The sequence below is a fragment of the Leishmania mexicana genome, chromosome 34, assembly GCF_000234665.1.
Source record: "Leishmania mexicana MHOM/GT/2001/U1103 complete genome, chromosome 34".
NCBI classification, from domain to species: Eukaryota; Euglenozoa; class Kinetoplastea; order Trypanosomatida; family Trypanosomatidae; genus Leishmania; species Leishmania mexicana.
In genome coordinates, this window is record NC_018338.1 from 1,464,023 (window position 1) to 1,487,275 (window position 23,253).

At 53.7% G+C, this 23,253-nt stretch overlaps 3 protein-coding genes across 3 annotated transcripts; all 3 read left to right on the top strand.

Moving 5' to 3' along the window:
* Nucleotides 1-211: 211 nt before the first annotated feature.
* LMXM_34_3960 (protein kinase A catalytic subunit) lies at nucleotides 212-1,360 on the top strand (the record flags this gene model as incomplete). Its single annotated transcript, XM_003879342.1, has 1 exon — nucleotides 212-1,360. The coding sequence occupies one exon, from the start codon at nucleotides 212-214 to the stop codon at nucleotides 1,358-1,360; it is 1,149 nt and encodes a 382-aa protein (XP_003879391.1).
* Nucleotides 1,361-5,324: 3,964 nt separating this feature from the next.
* LMXM_34_3970 (conserved hypothetical protein) lies at nucleotides 5,325-7,445 on the top strand (the record flags this gene model as incomplete). Its single annotated transcript, XM_003879343.1, has 1 exon — nucleotides 5,325-7,445. The coding sequence occupies one exon, from the start codon at nucleotides 5,325-5,327 to the stop codon at nucleotides 7,443-7,445; it is 2,121 nt and encodes a 706-aa protein (XP_003879392.1).
* Nucleotides 7,446-14,688: 7,243 nt separating this feature from the next.
* On the top strand, nucleotides 14,689-17,049 carry LMXM_34_3980 (conserved hypothetical protein; the record flags this gene model as incomplete). The annotated part of the gene is made up of 1 exon (XM_003879344.1): nucleotides 14,689-17,049. The coding sequence occupies one exon, from the start codon at nucleotides 14,689-14,691 to the stop codon at nucleotides 17,047-17,049; it is 2,361 nt and encodes a 786-aa protein (XP_003879393.1).
* Between the last annotated feature and the right edge of the window lie 6,204 nt (nucleotides 17,050-23,253).

A 23,253-nucleotide genomic window follows, 5' to 3' on the forward strand; every position in this document is an offset into this window, starting at 1 on the left:
CCTTTGCTCGGCGCTTTCTTGGTGCACCCGCAAGGCGAACCTACGACACACTTTCGCTGGCGAATCGCAAGAGGACGGCTTACAGAAACCAAAGCTCTTTTTTTTTGACCATTTCAACTTTCTCTCAGCCTCTTTCGGCTACCATTCCTTTGACACAGACGGTGTGAAGTGGCATCAGCTCGCGCACTACTGATTGCATCTCTCTTGCGCCATGCTAGTGAGTGTGGAGCCGAAACCTGAGGTGGCTGGCACAGTCCACGCACCCCTTCGGCCCAGGAGGACGAGTGTACGCGGTGCGTCTCCCATTATCCCCACTCCGTCCAGATTGGTGCATGCTGCGTCCCCTAGGACGTGGTCCTCCTCTTTGAAACCCAAGGTCGGGTGCACCTTTGAGAGGCCGGACACCTCCAGCTGGAAACTCTCGGACTTCGAATTGAAAAACACGCTCGGCACCGGCTCCTTCGGCCGCGTGCGCATCGCTCACCGCAAGGGCACGGAGGAGTACTACGCGATCAAGTGCCTGAGAAAGCGTGAGATCATCAAGATGAAGCAGCAGCAGCACGTTGCGCAGGAAAAGGGGATCCTAATGGAGGTGTGTCACCCGTTCATCGTGAACATGATGTGCTCCTTCCAGGACGAGAAGAAGGTGTACTTTGTGCTGGAGTTCGTGATGGGCGGCGAGATGTTCACGCACCTGCGCACTGCTGGGCGGTTCCCGAATGACGTTGCGAAGTTCTACCACGCGGAGCTGGTGCTTGCGTTCGAGTACCTGCACTCGCTGGACGTGATCTACCGCGATCTGAAGCCGGAGAATCTGCTGCTGGACAACAAGGGGCACGTGAAGGTGACGGACTTTGGGTTTGCGAAGAAGGTGCCGGACCGGACGTTCACGCTGTGCGGGACACCGGTGTATCTTGCGCCGGAGGTGATCCAGAGCAAGGGCCACGGGAAGGCGGTGGACTGGTGGACGATGGGCGTGCTGCTGTACGAATTCATTGCTGGATACCCGCCGTTCTACGATGACACGCCGTTCCGGATTTACGAGAAGATCCTTGCTGGGCGGCTGAAGTTCCCGAACTGGTTTGACGGCCGCGCTCGCGACCTTGTGAAGGCGCTGCTGCAGACAGACCATACGAAGCGCCTGGGGTCGCTGAAAGGCGGGCTAGCGGATGTGAAGAACCACCCGTACTTCCACGGCGTGAACTGGAGCAAGCTGTACGCCCGCTACTACCCCGCGCCGATCCCTGTGCGGGTGAAGAGCCCTGGCGACACGAGCAACTTCGAAAAGCACCCGGACAGCCCGGTCGACCGCACGCCTGCGCTGACGTCGGCGCAGCAGGCCGAATTCAAGGGGTTCTAAATGCTGCTGCTGCTTCGCGCTATGATTCTCACGTCTGCATCTCATTCTGTGGGCATATGTTTGTGCTCAGTCTTTATGTTTGGTGTGTGAAGGTAGCTGTTGCAGCCTGTGCCCATCGAAAGACACTCCTTTTTTTTGCCTTTTCGGCCTTGTTACCTCCCCGATCTTCTGTTGTGGTTAGAGATGAGTATTTTGACCACCTACTGGAACCTGTTTGGAACCCCTCGTCTTTCATAATTTGTACTTGGCTCACCGATTTTCTCACGTCGACCCTACATGTGTGTCTATCTTCTCTGTCATCAGTGTGGTTGTTACACACGCGTGTACGTTTCTGTGTGTGTGCGTGTGTGTGTGTTGGGGGAGGGGAGCGCATGACTGCGCGGGGTGCTCTTTTTTTTCCGCTTAGCTTTGTTTCATATGTTCAAAAAAATAAATAAATAGGAGAACGGGGGGAGACACGACAGTAGAATGAGCACCATGCTTTCTGTAGCTGATGTTTTCATCAACCGTTGGCATGTCCTTTCCTTTCTCTGTTTTTATTCTTCTCACCCCCACTCCCCCAGCCTTTCGCATGCAGCCTTGAGTACAGCATAAACGAAACACGTTGCAGCGTCTTTCTTTTTTCACCAATTTGTTGATTTCCCGTCTCCGTGATACGAGGACAGTACGGAGCGTTGGCTTCCCTCTTCTTGCTTGTTTGATGGGCAACATGCGTTTTTCTGTTTCTCAGCCTCTGCGCGCCGTGTGTACGGGATATGTGATGAAACCACACATGTGTAGGGACACTGCTGGGCAAGGGAGAGAGAGGCGGAGGGGTTTCCGCCCTCCCCTTCTCCGCTGACTTTCGGAGGCGCGTGCAACATACAGTGACGACGACTACCACACGACTCTCCTTTTTCTTTCTCTCTATACGTCTCTTCGCTCTTCTTTGCCTTTTCAATTTTCCTTTGCGATTTCTCGCCATGTGTATGCGGAAGCATGCCCATGTGTGTATATATATATGTTTTGGCGCATGTAGGGTTAGTGAAGCCCATTCACGCGATGATTTTCAACTTGGTCTCGCCGTGTGCACATCCAGGTTGCGCCGTGTATATTGGAGGACGGGCCCATTGTCCTTTGCCCTCAATCTTCGAGTGTGCCGCCTTTCTTTCCCTTGTCTGCTCACTGATATTCCAAAGAGTGGCTTACCGTTTTTTTCTCTCTAGCGTATCAGTTTTCTCCTGAGGTTCGATGTGGGCGGGCTTTTGAGTGCATCTCTTCTCTCTTGTTCTGCACGCTTAGCTTTGTGTGTGTGTGCGTACGTGTGTATGGAACGGCACCGTGAGGGACATGTCTGTGCGTGTGTCTTTCTGCCGCGGAAGACTGTAGTTGCCTTCTGTCTCTCCTTTACTTCGCCTTTCGCGTCTCTCTCTATGTCTTCGTCTCGCGCTTCTTGTCATGCGGGAAAGTGGCACCATCACCTTTTTTCCCCATGTGGGAGGGGAGAGACTTTGCGTATCACATGCGCACATGAACAGAAGGCTACACATATGGATGCACTGCAAACATGTTCTTGTAGAGGGGGTCTTGGTGGTTGAATGGCTTGACCAGTGTAGAGAGCGGCGAAGTGAAACTCCGACACACCCACACCCACACCCACACACGCAGAGAACAACAAAGCGATGCAGAGGTGAAGAGCAGTCAAACAAGGAGAGAGCCATACAACTCAGTGTTGTGCGCCATGAATGTTACTGTCGCAGGGCACCTCAGCGGCACTGCTCGCTGGTGTGACTCGTGCACGATAGTAATCGTCGCTGCAAACTGTCCCCTCTCTTGTTTTCCTTTTCGCTCTCCTTTTGTTTCGCTTCTTCCTCTTTTATTTTTGTTCACTCTGAAATCAGCCCGGATATCAAGGGGGGCGGGGGCGGGATGCATGCCTCCGTGCGTGTGGTATCTCAGAGGGCCAGTTCCCCCACTCTGCTAAAACCAAGCAGCTGCATTTATCCTTGCCAAATACCGAGCCGCCTCTGGCGGTGACAGGGTCACGTGCGTACGCCACAGGGTAGTCGGAGCGATGCATCGCTACTAATGTCGGCGGTGAGGTCCTGGATGACGTTGTTCCGGAGAGGGCCTGCAGCAGTGAACACTTTTGTGCCATCTATACGATGGGGAGAGCGTCAGCGTGACTCGAACGCATCTCACCCGGCCCTCGCTGCCCAGCGTGAGGAGGCTGAGGGACGCCGAGGTATGCACCGCGTGGCGGCCGGCATGATGAGGAGGCGTCTGTGAGGCGACCTGGGAGGCCGAGGGGGAGTGTCTCTCAGGTGACTGAGTCGGCGCACTGCTGCAACCCGCGCCTACGACCGCTTAGCACCACGCGAGGTGGGTCTGGGACAGGTGGGAATCAAGTGGAGCTGGACGCATGTTCTGCGGCCGGGCGAATATGCTGGGAGGCGGGAACATTCTTTTCAGTCTGTGTTGCATATGCTTTTCCTTTTTCGTCTTGCTTATGAGAACGGAGGCCCTTTGTTTTGTTTGGTTCCAAAGTCCCCCTCATGATCTTCACAGAACTGCTGAAGGAACGAAGTATGTGATGAATACGGCGTGCCACAGTGATGCTCTCTGTCGTGTGTGTTTATCTGTGTGTATGTGTGTGTGTCACAGGCACAACGTTGGTGTCGCTTCAATCGCCACGCCCTTCGCGTTGGTGAATGTCTCTTGGGGGGGGGGGAGCCTGAAAAAGGAGAACAAGTGCTCTTTCAATGTGCTTCTCCTTGAGTGCAGTTTAGTTGTGGCGAGATACGGTTGACGAAGAGGGATGATTGAAGGAAGCCGGTGCCCGTGCCAAACAAGGGCAAAAAGAAGACATCTCGTGCGTATATGGAGCACCCTACGTCGTCAGCGTACGAGGAGGAGGGCGGGGATGCGCATACATGCTCGACGTGTTCGAGGTGGTTCAGCTCTTTTCAAGTTTTGCGTTAGCAGTGCAGAGACGGTGCGTGTTGCTGATGCGCGAGGCGGCAGCTTCACACCTGCCCCCCCCCCTCCTTTCGAGGCCAGGCGGAGGGCGAGAGAGAACTGAGGGCGGGTCAAAGTGTTCCGCAAGCATACACCACATTTGGTACTTCGCGCTGAGCTGCGACTACATCCTTCGATTTTGGTATTAACGCTTTCATGAAGTCCAACGACTCGCCCTCCTCCTTTCACCACCTTTGCCTTCCCTCATACTGACTTTGGCGTCCGTGTTGTGCGCGCGCACAGGTGCTCACGAGACATTGCACCCATCTTCTCTACCTCACGAAGAAGAGGATCACGGTTGTTCGCATAGAAACGAGGAAGGAGAACTCGCGCGCGCACGCTAGCACAAGCGGACAGAAGGCGCACGCAAACACAAGCAAGCACACACTCGCTCTCGCACGGCGAGGGCTCTTTCTTTACCTTCATAGACACGCGGTTTTCACGTGTACTGCTCATATGCGGCGCTCTCTGCTTTCTCTGAAGAACATCTTTCCTAGCACGGGCTGTCTCGTTTCTTCTCAAATACGTGGCGCTCTAACTTCCTCTTTTGTGACTGACGCGTAGGCCGCTGCGAGAAAGGCGTGCGCGCGCCTGTGCGTGTGTTTGCGCGCATTGAGCTTGACGCAGGGGCTCCTTAGAGGCGACATTGTGAACTCCTCTTCCCTCGACCGAGTTGGTGTGCTGCTCGCCTTGAGTGTCGGCGTTGAAAAGGCAAACGCGCCCTTGTCGCGAATTCACGCCAAGTACGTGCTGGGCATATCACCATCTTTTTTCTCTCTCTGGTTCCCTCCCCATCGACGCGCTCCTTGAGTTGCTTTCCCAGACGCTTGATCTCCTTGCCCTCCCCCCTTCCCTCCCCTCCCCCTTATCTCCCCGAACACAAAAACCGAGGCGAGTGCGCTTAAGGTTTTGTGCACTCTCGCGCACCATTATGACTCATGCCAATGGCAACGGCTCTTTGCGCGGTATGACTGAGAGTGACTGGCGGCGGTTGCACAGCCGCGTCGTTCCCAATCGTGTTTCGCTGCCGGAGTTTAAGACCATCGTTTTGGACGGTACCGTGCACGATCACTATCTAGCCAAAGATCTTCACAAGATCATGCAGGAGCTTCGCGATCTCTTGTACGAGCACGGCGAGCTGCGCGAGGCCTCCGTGCTTCCCTTGAACGGGAGGAAACAAGAGCTGTCGCGCGCGGCGGCGACAGCGGTCCGTCTGATAGACTCTGGCGGCGACGGCATTCCAGCTCTGCGTCGGCCCTCCGACATCAGCTCGGGTGCAACAGGGGCACTAGGTGACCGCCAAGGCTCCACCTCACCCACTCTCGGCAGCGCCAGTGACCCACGACTCTCTGATGGTGGAAAGGGCAGCGCTGAGGACGCGCTCTCACACCAGCCGCTTCAAGCGACAGCTTCAACTTTGCCCATCAGCCCTCGACGGTCTTCACGGGTGCTGCCACTCACTGACCACATTCAAGAAGAGGGGCGGACACTTTTGTCTGTTCACTCTCTCAACACGGTGCCGCCGCCTACGGTTTTACTGCCTCCGTCAACGAGGGCTTCACCCGCCTCTTCGCCACCCTCGACGCGCGCTCGAGAGGAGGCCGTGCCTCGGGACGGCAGCACTTGTCCTGCCCACACAAGCGCCTGCACAGCATCATCAGGGTTCTCAGCGCGCTTTCCAACATCGCGGACGGCGAACGCGCGCGTCTCTTCGACCGTCGCCCACAACGCCGCAACTTCGTACGCTGTCGTCGGTGCGCCCTCAACTTCTTCGGCGTCCGCAGCAGCGCCGCTGTCTCTGCCCACTGTGCCGCTTTCGACGTCCTCGTCGAATGAGATCGCGCAGCTGAACGAATCAGCGCCGCCGTTCTTTCGAATCCTGAGCGTACCGCGTCGATTTCAGCTCCGTTTTGGCTCGTCGATGCTGCGGTTCGAGATCCCGGTGCAGTACGTGGATGGCGTCAATAGCCGTCAGCTCCGCATCTACATGATTCCGCTGCGTCACCCCAACACGCCAGCGCGTTGGCCGACGGCGAAGGAGATTGTGGTGTATGTGAACAAGCAGTGTGTCATGACACCGTGGAAGCGCTCGTGGCCAGACCGTGAGCGGGAGGTTGCCGAAACGTACCTGCCACTGGACATCACGTACCTGCTGAGCCGCAACCCCGATGCTCAACATGTGCAGGTGGACATTCACAACAAGGAGTACCAGACGCCGGCTATTCTGGCAGTGGTGCAGCTACGCTCGCTGGAGGAGGTGACGGAGTGGATGCTGTCCTCACGACTGGGGTGCCGGAATGCGGTGCAGGCAAGACAATTGCTGCTCAGCAGCCCGTCCAGCGTCAATGCGCTCGCGTCGACATCGTCGGCAACCCTGCTGCTCTCGAACAATGCGGCGATTCAGCGCACCTACGCGGCGATCATGGCAGACGACGAGGACGACGACGGCCTCGAGATGGACGATCCCGTCATCACCACAAAGTGCCCCATTTCCCAGCTGCCTCTCTCCGTCCCGGTGCGCGGCAGCCGGTGCACCCATCTGCAGTGCGTCGATCTCAACGCGTTTCTTGTTAGTAGCAACAAGGCCTCCTACTGGAACTGTGCTCTCTGCGATGCTGAAATGAGGCCGTGCGACGTGCGGGTGGACACAATTCTCTGGAGCTACTTGTGCACCTTCGCCTCAATGGACGCCTACCCGCTGTACCTGCACTTGTCGGCACGCGCTGCGCCGAAAGAGGGGGAGCCGAGGTACCACTGGCACCCCTCAACCCGAACCGGTGAGGACGCGGACGTCGTCTTGGATGATAGCGAGAGCGACGGTGAGAACGAGCGAACAAGGGACCCGCCGTCGGTTTCAGGGCCTGCAGCGGCTTCTGTAAGCGCGAGTTCTATGGAAGCCCCTGCTCCATTTAGTGAAGCGACTTCGGTGTCGGCCCCGAACGGCGAACGGCTCCCAGCACCCTCAGCCGTTCCTCACAGAGGCGAGGCTTGGGCAGAAGGTTTGGGGCATTTGCGGAAGCGTGGCCGTGACGACGACTCAGCAACGGAGGAGCGGCGCGGGACCGCTGACGATCCAATCGAACTCTGAGCGTCTACGCTCCTGCGCCTGTGAATTGCGTGTCGGTCTTAATGTGTCTTTCTGTTAAACAGATGTTTCACCTTCGCATAGATCTCTCTGGGCATGGGTTGCTGACGCCAGCGTGCCTCCCCCAGAGGGTTCTTCAGGGGAGGGGGACACACGCGCGCCCACACACACACACGCACACAAACAAACTTCTCCTGCCCTCTCGCTGAATGAATCTCTTAATCCCTCACTCTACTGAAAAGAAAAAAAACGCAGCGACCATCAACAAAGCAGCGACACGCCGGTGAGCGGTGGCCAGGCGACCTCTGCACATCCTTGGAACAGGAAGAAAATTGTCATTCATCGCCTCACTTTTTTTCGATCCTTTCGCGTTCGATCCACCCCGATGGCAATACTCCTCACAGTCTCGGCAACGCGTTCAATGTCCCTGCTCTCCGCCGACCTCGCATCCAGACAATGATGTCTGCCAGCGCGTTGCCTCTCACCTTCGTCTCCCCTTCTTGATTCTGTCTCCTCCTCGACACCCTTCCCCCGCTTTCCTCCACGACCCACTTGTCTTCCCCGCACTTGCATGGCGCGGCCAAACACACACTCACGCAACAGTTTCTCAGCAAGAACAACCGTTTATATTTGCTCACCCTCTTCCCTTCCTTCGAATAGCATCGTAGCCCCCCTCCCCTCTTCCCTCTCACAACCGACCACCCCCACACTATCATCAGCTTCTCTTACTGTTTTTGTTTGTGTTTTTGGTCGTTTTGTTTTTCACACTTTTCGTTTGTTTAATTTGATTTTCTTTTTTTTTATTTGGTCCTATTGTTCTTCTCTTTTCTCCCCCCTTGTTTCTTCGTTTTTTTTTTCCTGCCCCGTTGTCCTCTCGTTTTTTCTTTGTGCTCCGTGTTTCCGTTGTGTCGCTGTCTCTCTCTCTCCCCCTCCCTCTCTCGCCTTCCCTCGCTCTTCCTCTATCACTCACTCATTCAATCACTCTCTTTTTTGTGCTTACCCCTCTTCGTTACCCGTTGTGTGTGTGCTCGCGCACGGTGCCGTGTGTGCCTGGTCTGTTTTTTTTTGTCTTTTCTCCCCCCTCCCCCTTTTTTTCGCTGTGAGTGTGCGGGCGGCTTGTACAGCCGAAGTTTCTTTTGTGTGTGATCGTGCTTTTTGTTTCCTTCATTTTTTTCGGTTTTCTATCTTGCTTCTGGACGATTGTGTGTGTGTGTTTACGCAGGTGTTTGCGGTTGTTTGTAGCTCTCTCCTTTTTTTGTGTTTTGGCCAGCGCTGAAGCTTTTGGATTGCTCTCTCTCTGTCTCGCTCTCGCTCTCTCTCACTCTCTCTTGTTGGACCCGTTTTTCTGTGTGGTGCGCGTTTCCGCGAATTCAAAAAAGAAAAGACAACAACCCCAGTCGCTGTGTGTCTTCGTTCTGTCCCGCTCACATCGCCTGCGCGTGTGCAAGCAAAAGTATAAAAAAGAAACAACAATACACGAAAAGAAAGATAAGCAGCACAACGAAAACGGAGAAGAATACACGAAGAAAAAAGCAAAAAAAAACAAATAAACAAACAACAAAAAAAGAAGAGTGTTCACCAACCTCCCCCCTTTTTTACTCACAACCAGCACTATCATTACACGTGTCCACCCCCAGCATCTCTGACGATTTTCTGCTCGCAAGTGCCCACCGTCGTTGTCGTAGTTCGCATACGCATACGCATACGTTCTCTTGTTCAATTTTTTTTTGTTTTCTATCGCCTGCTTGCTCGGTGTCATTCTTTTTTTTTTGCTGCTTGTTTCGTTTTCGAGTGTGTGTGTGCTGGCGTGCTCGTTTCACGGAAGTTCTCTTTGCTTGCCTCATTACGGGCGCGCAACCACGCACGCCACTGCGGAAGCACATTGGGAATCTCAGCCCCTCTGCGCAATCCCCCTCCTTTTTGTGAAGTCTGCAGAAGGTGGAAAAGGACGAACACACACGCAAGACGTTGTTCTCTTTTTATATCTCTCTGTCCTTTTACGTGCGTGTGCGTGTGCGTGTGTGCGGCATCATCCTCTTTTTGTCTTATTATTTTAACTTCTCTGACCTCGTCTCTCTCTCTCTCTCGGTGCCGAGACGCACTGTACGTACGGCGACGGCTTCCAGTCCTTTTTTTCTGGTCTTGACACTTTCTCCCTCCCCCTTCTCTCTCCTTTTTTGGGATTACTACGTCTACTAGTACCACCTGTTTCTCCTCGTTTCGCTTCTCTCTGGCGGGTCTTTGTCCGTCTGGTACTCCATTCCTTTACTACCGCATCACATCACGTGCATCGTATCACCCAAGACCATCACCACAAACTCTCTGCTCCTCTCAGACCTTGTCAACATACAGAAGACACACACACACACAAGGAAACAAATACGAACTTACTCTGTCACCCACGAGTCATCTTCCCCTTGAACGAATTTCATCTCTTCTTCCACCGAGCCACCTCAAGAAGACAAAGGAACAACAGCTCCATCTTTTTTTTCTTGTGAGTTCTTCCTTCCTTTTACCCTCTTCTCTGTTTTTTTTGTCGTTCGTTTGAGTTTCGAGCAGTTAGTCTGCGCTACATTGTCCGTCTTCCTCCATCTGCTCATCTCTTTTTTTCTATTTCTCTGTTGCCCCTCCCCCTTTCTCCCTCCTCCCGTTCTCCGTGGTCTCTCGTTCTTTGATTTCTTGTTGTTTTATCTTTTACTCGCTTGGCTGCTGTTAAGGTATTATCTTCTCTTTTCTTATTGTTTCCCCGTTTTGCACAGCTCAGTAAGGGAAGAAACTCCTCTCTCACTGTCTGTCATTCCCTTCCCTTTCCCATCTCTCTCCCCCTCGCTCTCCCTCCATCTCCGGCTCCACCTTCCCCTCCCTTTGATTCGGTTGTGTTGTGTGTTTGCCCTCCCTCCACACTCTGTAGCTCATCTGTGTGACGTTTTTCTTGTTGTTGCTTTTTTTTTCTACGCCGCTCTTATTTCCTTGTTTCGGCTGATTGAGGCGCCAGTGCATGTTATTTTTGCCGTTTAGCATTCGAATTGGGGGTATTCTGGCACGCTTCTGCGTGTCCTTTCCTTTCCTTTCTATTTTTGTTCTTTGCTTGCTTGCTTCGCTTCCCCTCTTCCCTTATTGTGTATCTTTATCTTGAAGGCCGAGCTCTTTACGGCGGCTCTGCGTGCTCGTGCGCTCGCCTCACTCTTCGGGTGATCTCCTCCTGCCTATCCTCCCTCTGTTCCGTTTTCTCGTTCCCTCACATCTCTCTCTCTCTTCCCCTCCTCCTACTGGTGTGCTGCGAGGGTGCGATCGCGTGCGTCTCTGTCTGTGAGAAGAAAAGAAAGAAAAAAGGCACCGGGGCCGCTTGTTCGCTTTTCGTCTCTCTTATTGTGTTGTACATTGGAGGGCGGGGGGCAAAAAGAAGAAGGGCTCTGCTCGTCGTCGACTCTATTTGTTGTTTTCCCGTTTGCCTTTTTCGCTTGGGGTTTCGTGTTGCTGACTTCACCCTCTTCCCGTTTCCTCGTAGGACAGGCACACACGGCTCTCTCTCTCTCTGTGTGTGTGTGACTAGCTTCCCATTCAGCCTTTGCGTTTGCTTCCATTGCTTCAGCGCCTCTGTACTTTTTCTTGGCGTAGAGATCAAGACGGCGGGAAAGCAGAACAAAAAAAAACGTCTCATTCCTGACCCCTCCCCGAACAGAACACCAACCGAAGCTGACGAGTATTGACGCGGAAGGTGCACGCCACAAGCACATACAACAGCGAGAGGAGGTGCACAGGCAAAATCAAGCAAACACGGAGACTTATCTTTTTCTCCTCTTGCCACGTTCTTCCTTCCCCTTTCTCCCTATTATCCACCCCCACGATTAGTCTTCCTTTTTTTTTTTTGCGTGTGTGTAAATTTTTAATCCCTTCCCCATTCCTCCCTTCCTTCCTCCCTTTTCCCCCCTCCGTACAACTGTCCTACAACCATCACGAAAGCAGCACTGCCCTTTCCACCTTCTTTTTTTTCTCTGTTGTTGTTTTCCTTTGCCACGTTCAAACTCGCATCCGAGGGTTACTAGAAGCACACCCTCCCTCCTTCCTCACCCTCCCTCTCAAAAAAGAAAAAGAAAAAAAGAAACGAACATAACACAACACATAACACAATACACCACACCACACCACTGCGCACCTCCCCTGGTACACACCTACGACTACCTTTTTTTTCTCATTTTTCTCTTCATTTATTTTTAGCTCTCCATCTCTTGTGCCCACACATAAGTGTGTCACCCACTCTCTTTCCGCACATCGCAAACAAAACAAAATCACCACGCACACACACGGAGTTAAACCAACCGAGAAAAGAAAACTGAACCTCCTCTTCCCCCCCTCTTTCTCCAAGGAAAGTGCGACGAGAAACAGAACATCGCCAAGTCGAGGAGTGACAGAGCAAGAAAGAAAAGGAAAAGTTTAGGTGAGGCAGACAGTCAAGAGAGAAAAACTGCAGAGGTGAAATTTCCTTCCTATCCAGAGAGGCGTTCAAGCAGATCGACTGACGCGCGCACGTAAGAGGAAAAAAAAGAAAGACCCCCCAAAACGTGATCGAGTTCGTATTATTTATCTCTACGCCTTTGCTTTCCTCTCTCTTCTCAACGCCATCTTGTGAGTACGTCAGTTGTACTGAAAAGCGTGTATATATATATATACATATCACGAAGGAAGAAACTCAACGAACACAAAGCGAAGAGAAATACAGGAGAGACGGTACGCACATCAGCCTTTTTTTCCCTTTGTTGTCCCCCCCCTCTCCCTCCCTCCTCTTCCCCTCACCAAGAGGACACAGACATTCCTGTCTTCCCATTTCTGGGCCTTTCAAACGTGCGTCCCTGACCTTCACTCTCTCCTTTTTGTTTGCTTTCGTTCTTTGTTTTTTTTTCTCACCCCCCTTTCACGCCCCCTTCACTCCCTCCACTCTCACCTATCTCTTTCTTCCTGACTTCTCTGCCTCCCTAGAAATCATTCGGTCGCGAGGATAGCGATTCTCGCCACTCTCACTACTCTCGACCTCTCGGCTCTGCCCTCCTGCATTGATCTGCTCGCTTAGTATTTTGAGAAAATTATTGGGTTTCTCGTTCTCCGTTGCCCGCTTCTTTTTGGTCTTTCACTTTTGTTCTTTCTCGGCTTTCGTTAGCCCGGGCTTATTTTTCTGCCTCCCCAATCGATCTGCCTGCCCACAGTCAACTCCACGTGCGTAGTCCTTGGTTGACTTTAGTTGTTGCCAGCCTCGCTCTTTTGTTTTCTTGAAGTTATTTTCTTCTCTTCCACACGTGTGTAAAGTTATTGCGCTCTCTCTTCCATCTTTTTTTTTGTTTGCACTGATTGTACTTTGTTAGTGATTCTTCGTCTCTTCTCACCTCTGTACTGTGCGCGTCGAGTTGACATACTCAACGATCTCCCTGTGCTTCCTCTCCTTTTTCCTTTGCGCGTGTGCGTGAGTGTGTGGCCGTCGTTGTCTCCTCTTTTTCCCCATTTTTTTTGTTCTGTTTCCGTTGAGAAGAGAGAAAAAAAAGTGAATTATCCATTTTCTGCCGTCTCTGCGCTCTCGCTCCTTCCCTTTTTTTTTGTTGTGTTCTTCTCTCGTTGCCTTCATCTGGCCCACCACTGCTTCTTATTATTGCATTTCTTTTTATTCGAAGCGTACAGTCCGTGCACTTTTTCTTTTTTTTGTCAAAATCTTGTCCTCGCCCGATTTTCACCGCTTCATTCTTGTTTCTTCCCGTAGCAACGCCACGCGCACACGCTTCGCGGCTTCGTGTTACTCGATAAAGCAAGGGAGGCCACAGTGTGGAGAGGCGCAGAGGGACGGAAAGCGGGGACAACGCACAGAAATCACAGAAACTCAGACCCAGCCAGAGGGATACAAGCGGGTGAGGGGGAAACGACACATAGAGAAGAGCAGCGAAGAAAGGCGTTTCGTCGTTTCTTTCTCTACCAATCCTAACGGCTATTGGGTAGAAGAGGCACAAGCACACGGGGGAGCCTGGTAGGTGATAATTCCCTTTTTTTCCACCTCTACCCTGCACGGGAACTAACGTCCCTTTCAAAATAAAAGAAGCGTTACATAACGTAGACCGCGTCGCCTGTGGAAAGAGCTATTTATAATTTTCTCTTTCACATACGTCCACATACACTCACGTGGCCGCGGCTGCTCTCCCTTCCCTTTGTATTTTCCCATTTTTTTTCGTTCGTGTGGACTCCAGGAGTAGAAAACACAAAAAAAAACACAAAGGAAAACAAACACTCGGAAAACGAACAGTAGCACACCCATACACACACACACACACACAGATCAAAGAATACGCGCAGAACACCTCCAGAGGTCTCTTTCTCTCTCACCCGTCTCTCCTCCCTCGCTTTGGAGTGTTGATACTGAAGTTTTTAAAAGATTTTATCTTTCCGCCTCACTCGTTTTGTGCTTCGTTTTTGTTCCCCCCCTTTGTGAGTGGACGGTTTTCGTTCTCTTTTTTCTGTGAGGCTTCTCTCGTTGTTTTTATAGCCATTCCTTATACATTTCTCTCTCCTCTTACTCTCATCTTCGCCTATTATTATTATTACTCTTCCGCGACGAAGGCGCTGTGCATTCTTCCTCGTCTTTCTTTAGTTGTGTCTCGACTGCCTCCCTGACATTTTGCTGCTTTTCTTGCTCCTTCTTTGACACTTCACATACGCCAAAGCAAGCGTCATCTTGCCATTGAGGTGTGGGGTCCTTCAGCGCGCCTTGTCATTCAGAGTGCGGCGAGACACTCAGACACAGTTTTGAGCAAAAGTGAACAACACGGAAAATAAAAAGGAATCAATCATAACGAAACTTGAAAAGGAAAGCGAACTATCATCAAAGCCCTGCTTTCCTTCATTTTCCTCCCCCTCCCCTCCCTCGATTTTCTTTTTTTGGCTTTCTCCCCCCAAGCCCTCTTCGTTTGCTTGCGTGCGTGCGTGTGATTCTTTACTATCATTTTCGTTTTCTCTTCTCTTTTAGCGTTCTTGGTGTTGCACATTTTCCTGTGGACCCGGTGCTCGTGTGCGTGTGTGTTGTTTTCCTTTGCTGTTTCTCTCCCCTCCTCTCCTTTTCGTTTTTTTTTTAGTTTCTTGTAGGTGCGTGTCTTCGCCTGTCTGTCCGTGCCGGTGGGCGAGACTCAGCAACTCTTTTCCGTATTACCATTTTCATTTCCGAACGCAGCAACTCGCATCTAAATACTCGTTCGCCTTTGTGCATCTGGCATCCATGCCTCCTGTGCGCACAATGTACACCCGTGAAGAGCTACTGCGGATTGCAACACTCGCCAGCGCGATGGACCTGGGTCCAGAGGTGCTGCGCAAGTTTGACGTCATCGAAGTCGCAGAACCAGTCTCCGCCCCGAAGCGCCGCGAGGCCGAGCCGAATTTTAAGGGCAGCGTGTTCACAGACAGCTTCAGCACTAGCACCACGATCACTAACTCGGGTCCTAACGGTGGCGGCAACAACGGCGGAAGGGGCAACCATAGCAGCGGCATGAACGGCGGCGGCGGCAGCAGCAACCACACTGGCAGCTCCAGCAGTCCGACGTACGGTGGCGGCGGCGGCCGTGGCGGTGACAACCGCCGCGGTGGTGGTGGCAATGGCGGACGCGATGACAACAACAACAGTAACAGTATGAAGCACTCCGGGTACGACCGCTTTGCGCCGCCTGAGGGGCGATTTAACCGCGGAAATCGCAACCAGGAGACCTTTGAGGAGGGGATCGAGTATGAGTTGCGGCAGAGCGCACTGCAGAAGAAGCGCGTTGCCGAGACAATGGAGCGCGAGGATCGCAAGGGGGAGAACCTGAGGCAGGCGCTGGAGAAGTTCAAGCAGGAGGGAAACGACGCCGAGGCCGCAGAAGCGGAGAAGGAGACGGACGAGATTGAGCGGCTGTTGGCGGGCATCACAATGGTCGATGACGCGCCAAAAACTGTGGTTCGCTCACGCTTCTTCTCGGCCCAGGGCCCGACGGCTACCAGCGCCGAGTCTTCGGCGACTATGCACCCATCGCCGCCGCCGCCACAAGCGTCGACGACGCTATCTTTTGGAGGCCCCGCGGGCAGCATTTCACCTGCCACGGCAGGTGTGCCACAGGCGAGCGTGCTGCCGACGCCCGCCAACAGCGGAACACAGGGCTACGCGAGAGGGCCGTGGTCGTCCATGAAGAGCGACTCTAACCTCTGGAGCACCGCGCCGTCCATGGCAAGCGCGCTCAAGCAGTCTCTTCAGCACTCCTTGCCTCCGGCGGACGCATCGCCGTCAGTTCAGATCAAGCCACCGCAGCCCGCGTCGCAGCAGTCGCAGTCATTCAGTTGTCCTGCGAGCACTTCTCAGCAGGCAAAGAGCATGGGCGCCGCGGCCAACTCGACCGGCGCGCCGTCCGCCAGCGGACCAGCCAGCTTTGGCGTTTCCGCGCCTGCACCAGCGAGCCCGCCTGCCCCCCCGCAGAGCTCCGTACTCGGCCCTGCCAACGGAAATAGCAGCCCCAATATCGCCGCTGCAATGGGCGCTAAGACCGGCGTGTCGAGCAATGCTGGACAGCCGCAGGCATCTCCTCACACGCCGCCCCAGACCCCGCCTCACAGTCAGTCGCAGCCATCTCGTCCGGCCCCAGCGACCGCCATCAAGGCAGCGCCACGCAGTGGCGGGTCTACTGGCGTTCCTACAGGCGCCTGGTCGGCGGCGGACCTGGAGCTGCTTCTGAAGAAAGGCGCCACCATGATCTCAAGCGCCCCGGCACCACCGCCGAGCACTGCCACGCCCGCCACAACGGCGCCAAAGACGCAGCCCATCACGGCGGCGGAGCTTGAGAGCATGCTCATGCAGCGTGCGCGCCAGGGTAGAGGAGCGGCTGGCACTGGAATGAGCACCATACCTCCCTCGCCTCCTCAGTTTCAGCAGCCACCTCCGCCGCAGCAGCCGTCACTTCTTTTTGCGAACCCGTCGAAGACGCCTCCGATGCCGGCGAGCAGCAACCCTACCAGTGCGCCACTCTCCTCGCCACAGCAGCTCCCGGCCAGTATGAAGATGGCGTCAAACGGAGCGATGCTGTCGCATCAGCAGCCGCATCAGCAGCAGCAACCGCTGCCTCCACCGCCGCCGCCAATGCCGTCACAGATGCCAGCGCATTCTCAGCCGCAATCGCAGCCACAGCCGCAGCCGCAGATGCAGCCTCAGATGCACCCGCAGCAGCACCAACCACCGTGGATGGCAATGCCGCGGCCGCCGCAGGCTCCACCGGCTCCACAGGCTAACGGGAATGGAAGTCCTATGCACAACACCCCGCCGCTGCAGCCCCTAGCTGGGAAGATGCCGCAGCCTGCTCCGATGATGGCGAATGGACTTCAGATGCCCATGCAGATGAACGCTCAAGGGCAGTACTTTGTCGATCCGGCGCAGCTGCAGCGAATGTACATGACTGGCCAGCCGATGATGTTCCGCCGTCCGGACGGGACTGTTTTTATGCACGCACAGCCCATACCTCAACCACAGCCCCAGCAAGCGCCGCCTCAGCAGCAGCCACCGTTCAACCCGTTCGGTACGAATGCGCAGTTTCTCTTCCAGCAGCAGCAGCAGCGCCGCTAGACGAAGGGTGAAGTCGAAGCATCACAACTTTATCAGGCTCTATACCCTCTTCCTCACCCCATCAGTGGTGTCGTTGGATCACAGCGGAGAGATCATAGTTGCATCGTGCCATCGGTACTGTGAAGAGTTGATGGTTGCACGTGACGTGGTGGCAATGGCGAAACGACGACATCCTAGCGTGTGGGCGTGTGCACTCTTTTCTAGGCACAGCTGTGTAGCTGAGCGGCTGCACTTTTCTAGTAACACGCACACACACACACACACACACACACTTACAAAGAAAAGGGTCTTCTAAAGACATTCTTCAAAGTGCTCCTTCGCCGCCGCCGCACATCTCTTCCAAATGCAAAGGCATGTACACTGTTGCCTTCTATCATTTTTTTTGTCGGCGCATCTTCCCTTGAACCAGTTTCGTCACGGCCTTTCTCTGCGCCACGCCATCTTTGAAGATGTGCCGAGAGCTGCTCTCGACCTTGCTGCTGCCTTGCGCGTTTTTTTGGTTTCTGTAATGATTCCTCATGCCGTGTCCTCTTTTCCTTTTTTTGCACTTGTGCGTGCGCTGCCGTGTCTTGGCACTGTGCCCTTCGACAGAGCGAAGCACCATGCAAAAAAAAGAGAGAGACTCCGGACTCCCCGTTTGGACGGCACCCGACCCGCCACGCATGTACGCGGAAACGATGGCACACGTTTCGTTGCATGCTTCCCTCCTGTGTGACCCCTGCAAGTGCACAGGCGATCTTGCATCCCCGCCTCCCGCAGCACGTGTGTCGTGGCTCTTCTCTCTCTGTTTGTGTTGTGTGGTAGGAGACGACGACGGAAGGAGGGACGCATGGAGGACGAGGAGGCACAGCTGGGGAAGTCGGCGTCACCACGGAGCGTTGAGAAAGAGGAAGGTGTAGTGACCATGGTAGATTGAAGGGGAGGCGCGTACCAATAGCCGAGAACCATACAGCAAAAGCTGACACACACACACGCGAAAACCGTGCCAACGAGCCGAAGCAACGACGAGGGATTCACGAAAAGAGCATGGACGGCAATCGGGTGTGCGGCCACTTTCTCCTTTCCATCTTCGCCTCTCCTACGCCTTCTTTTTCTTTCGTTTCCGCTTTGCCTTCCCTCCCTTCCCCACCTGACATCGCTGCCTTCACCTTTTTTTTCCCCCGTTGACGATGAGTGACCATTTAAATCACACCGTGACCCATTTTTATATATATTTTCTCTTTGCATGCTTGTCTCTGTGACTTGCACTTGTTTATTTTCCGTGCACTTCTCCTTCCCTTTTTTTCTTTCGCGTGCTTGCCGTCTTTCGGTGTCCCTTTTCCCGTTGTTTGTAAGTTCGAAAAAGAAATGTGTGAGCTCATGTGCGTGTGCACGGATGTATTCCCGTCTTGTGCCCCTGTCATGTCGCCTTCTTTGTGTATCCCTTCTGTTGTTGTGGCTCTGTCGTACGTGTGTGTGTGTGTCTGGGTTTGAGCCTCGCTGGCTCTCTCTGTGTTCATGACTCCCCGCGAATGCAAGATACCCGTCGCTCTCTGTGCGCGATCGTAGGCGAAAAAGAAAGAGGTGAGAGAGAGAGCGAGGCCTCAAGACGAAGGAAAGGAACATCAAGCACACACACACACACACACACACACGGACAACGACGGCTCACATGCACAATCTCAATCCCCTGCGCGAGCTGCCGCCACGTCAATCCTTCTTTCTGTGTCACTGCTATGTTCTAACTCGCCTCCTCCGTCCTCTTAATGATTGCATCGTTCTATGACGCCCTCATTACCTCTCACGAGGGCATTCTTTCTTTTACCTCTTGTCTTCCTCCTCCTGCACTCGTTTCTCCTCGTCCTTTTTTTCCCGTTCCTCCGTTTCTATGTATTGTTTCATGCGTGCCATCGTTTTCCTGCTCTATTCTTGTTTCTTTTCGCAATATGTTGTTGTAGCGACTCCCATGCGCGCTCTCCCTCTCCCCGCGCGCACGCGTGTGTGTGTGTGTGTGTGCATGTGTGCATGTGCGCGTGTGTGCTGCTCGCTTTGTTTTTTTTTGTTTGTTTCCTTCGCCACTTTGTGTGTACGGGTTTGATTGGTACGATCCACGTGGGCTGTTGTGTTTCTTTTTCTTCGTTCGTTTGCTTGTGTGGGCTTCTCATCTCATCTCTCTGCGTGCATGTTCATGACGGTGTGTTTATAGTCTTTGCCTTTTTTTTTCGTTTCTCGCTCTTTGTGCTTCTTTTCATTTTATCTTCTCTCGTCGTTGTTTTCCGCTCGTACGTGTCTCTGATTTCTTACTGCGTTGGACGACGGCGCCCTCCCCCTTCCCCCCTCGAACTCCCTCTCTGTAGCATCTGTTTTCTCCTCGGCCGTTTCTTGTGTCGCTCTCCGGCTGTGTGTCGTCAGGTGCGCGTTTTTCTAATTTTCGATCATTGGCAAGTACAGTGACCCTCTTTTCTGCTTTTCATTTTCGGTTTTGCTTACGCATCTCTCCACTTTGTCTGCCCTTCACGCACACTTGCGTGTGCACGCTGACGCGTGCACGCACTCAGAACAGAACGCCTGAGATGACATAAGCAGGTACATGCAAACCAGCCGTAGCCACTGCTCTCGTTTTTCGTTGCGTTCTCCTCCACGTGTCCATGTGTGGGTTTTTGGGGGAGGGGTGGCAAGATCGAGTAGGTCTACTTCTGCTTGCTATTCTTGTGCTTGCGTAGTTGTGCTCGTCGAATTCGCTCTCCTTCCGTGAGACTATTCTTTTTTTTTTCGTCTTCTGTCGTCTTTTCTAGTTCCTGTTGCTGCACGCTCATTCTCTCCGTTGCAACACACCGTCCCCATCTCCTCTTGTGACATGCTGATCTTGCCTCTGCGTCGCTTTTTCCAGCTGCACTCTGAGCCCCCTCCCCCAGAAGACACTAGGCCACTTATCATCATGCTCCCTCTGGTGTATCGACTGCCTTTTCGCTGGCGTGTGAGACACATCCGCTTCCACCCCTCAGTCACGTCTTTCCTTCTTTGGGCTTTGTGCGTCTTTTCCCTCCCCCTTCCCATCGCTTGTGTTATTATTTCACCTGCTTTTGGTTGTTTCGTGTGCATCTCGGAGAAACTCTCTTCTTGCTCGTTTCAGCTGTTTGACCCTTTTTTTTTACGTTGTCGACTTGACTCTCTCCTTCTCCCCCTCCCCCTCACGCACAACTGTACGTGTACGTGTCGTACGCCTTTCCTCCACCCTTTCCACTCCTCACGGTATGTCGTGTGCGTGCACTCCCTACCTCGTCTCTCTCTACGCGCTCTCTTCTTTCCTTCCTCCGGCACCTTCTACTGGCGTTGAACCTCATTGTGATTGCAGGCGTACGCCACAATGTGCTGAGCCGTAGCCACACGCATTATAACGACGCCCTCGGTGGCGGTACTCGGATTAACGCGGGTGCGCGCGTGCAAGGGTGAGCTCTATCACATACAGAAAATGAGTTCTGTAAACACAATAGTGGTGGGCGGTGAGGCAGTGAGCGACCACGAGCGTGAAGCATTAGACGGCGAACCCTGAGAGAGAAGGAATGCGACGAGGAAACAGTCAACAAGAATCTGCGGATGCGTACCGCTTTCTCTTCCTCCCGATTGACTTGTATAATTGTAGGCGTGTGCAATCAAGTTTTTTTCGTATGCCTATGTGTGCATGCATATATATATATATATGCATATTTTTCTTCACTGTGTGTGTGTGTTTATGTCTGCGTGCGCGTGTGAGCCTCCCTTCGTTATTTCTCTTTCTTTTTTCTTCTCCCTGCCTCGTCTTGGGTTTCTTGCTGTTCCGTGCCACTCCTTTTTTTGTTCACTGCCTTCTCTTCCCCTTGCCTTTTACCGACCTTTCCATCCGCGTGAAGTGCACTCTATGGAGTGAGCGAGCCCCTTCTCCTCCCCAGACAGCAACGCCGTCCTGACGCAGGCGCCGTGGCCCGAAAATGCGAGCGCTGTGCGCGCGCTGCCAACCGCTGCTGGCATGGTGTGTGCCACATCGAAAGACAGAGCGCAGAGGTGTGAGAGAGCAAGAGAGTGATGGGCGGAAAGGGCGCGAGGGAGTCGCGTAGCAGTGCGCCCCGCAGCGCATGTGTGCAGAGCATGCGGCATCTCCTGCATCTGTCCAGGGCTGCACTGATGAGGCACAGGTGCCGGAAGCATCACGAGAGCAGCCCGAGCTGCACCATCGGGTCCTCCACACTCCCCATGCGGAGGGCTCCATATTATGGGATGCCGCGGCTTGAGGCGACGGAGGGCGAAGCACGGCACACAGGCAGGGGGTGTGCAGGGCCGCCGAGGACCCCCTGACCTGAGGCTGGCCAACGTCCTCCTCGAGCTCATCCGGCATGTCGCCTTGACCACCCACCTATTACCCGCATCACAGAGACACCACCGCATCCGCCATCGAGCAGGGGCCCGGACGCGCCCCGCGTTGGATCGGACCGTGCAGCTCACCCATGTCCGCGGGACGCCTGCCACGCAGCGCGTGCCCGAAGGATGGATGAGGAGGGACAGAAAGTGCCCGCACGCCGCATGGCCCGGTGCGGAGGCAGGCGGCTCTTTCTAGACGCCCAGGATGCAGCCGTACCCCCTCCCCCCTACAGAGGCGGGTGAGCTGTGGTTGTGTGCGCCTATTTTCTGACTTGTTTGCGGTGGAGTGATGCGTTGAAGGGGAAAATGGAGTGCATAGTTGTCGTTGAGCAGAAACCGTCTTTTCGACACTTTTTGTTTGTCAGTTGCCCTCCTCTTTGGTTACCACCTGTCTGCCACACATGTCCTTTCCTCGTACCACCAACTGCCCAGCTCCGCGGCGCCTCCACCCCATGCCTTACTTTAGCTGCTCGAAGAGTTCCTTGTGGCTGGCCCCCTAACGCAAATTTCCGTGTTCTGCTCTTCTTTTCTTTTCTGCACCACGCACTGTGGGAGGAGCAAGCAAGAGTCGCGCATACACCGACAGGGTGTACGAAACGGATTCTGAAAGCAGGAGACAAGCATACGACGCCTGGAGGAAGACGTGGCTGCTGCTTGGCAGGAATGCGAACGGAGGAAAAAAAGCGGGCCGGTCGTGCTTCGTCTTCCTCTTTTCGTCGAATAGTGATGGTAGGAAGTAGATGTGCTGTCTTTCGTTTTTTTCGTTTCTGCTCCTGCTCTCATATTATGTCGGTGCCTTCTTTCTCGCCGACTGCCTTCTCCGCTCCCGACCTCTCTTTGCCTTTCAATGACTGTTGCGCGCGTGACGAGCACCACAATGCCGCATACCTGTGCTCATTTCTGTGGTGTAATCGTTTGTGTGCGTCCGTGTTTATCTGTGGTGTGGCAGGTGTCCTTTACTCTTCTCCTTTCGAATTTCGTTTTCATTGTGTCGGGTCCGCTGTTCTATCCCACCTTTCGTTTTTTATTTATCGCCGACTCTCTCTCGGCGGCTTTTCTTGTCCCTGCTCGCCTACCGCCGTTCCTTCTTTTCTTAGGTGCGCCCGTGTGTGTGTGGGTGTGTCGTATCGCTGGAGGAGAATCGCGTATCACCGGGCATCTTTCACTGAGCAACGCATACAAGAAAAAAAAACAAGAAGTGAATGGCGTGTAGAAAATGGAGCAACGGATAGCGACAGCTGTGCCCGCACAACATCAGTGCTTGTCTTTCTTTTTTTTCCGTTTTGTTTGTGCTCCGCAGATCAACTGCACTCAAGGCGGGTGCGGAAGGCGCGCATGTGTGTGTCATCCTGCGGGGTTGATGTTGGCTGTTTCGCTTTCGAGAAACGGTAAAGGCTGCGCCGGGCGTGTGGAGTTTTGGTGAGGAATCGACAATGAAGACATGACCGCACGTGGGACCACCTCGTGTCCCACGACGTGGGCAGACACACACACACACGCACACACCTCATTCCTACACACATACACACAAAGCGCAAAGATGTTGGCCAGCGAGGATTTCTTTTCGGTGCCCATCTCTCGGCACCAAACCCCCTTTTTTTCGGAACGGATATGGCATTCTTCGCTCTTTTTTTGCTGACTTTGTCCATCTGTGGACTGCTGTTTCGTCGTTCTTTTCCCCCTTTTTCGTTGTAATGGTGTGTTTCTCCTCCGCGCGCACGCGCGCTCCTCGTCGTCCTCCCGATTTTTTTTTGTTTGTGTGTTCATTGTTTCTCTCTCTTGCCCCTTAGCGAGATGTGGAGCACTTGAGGAGGCGTGCATTAAGAAGAG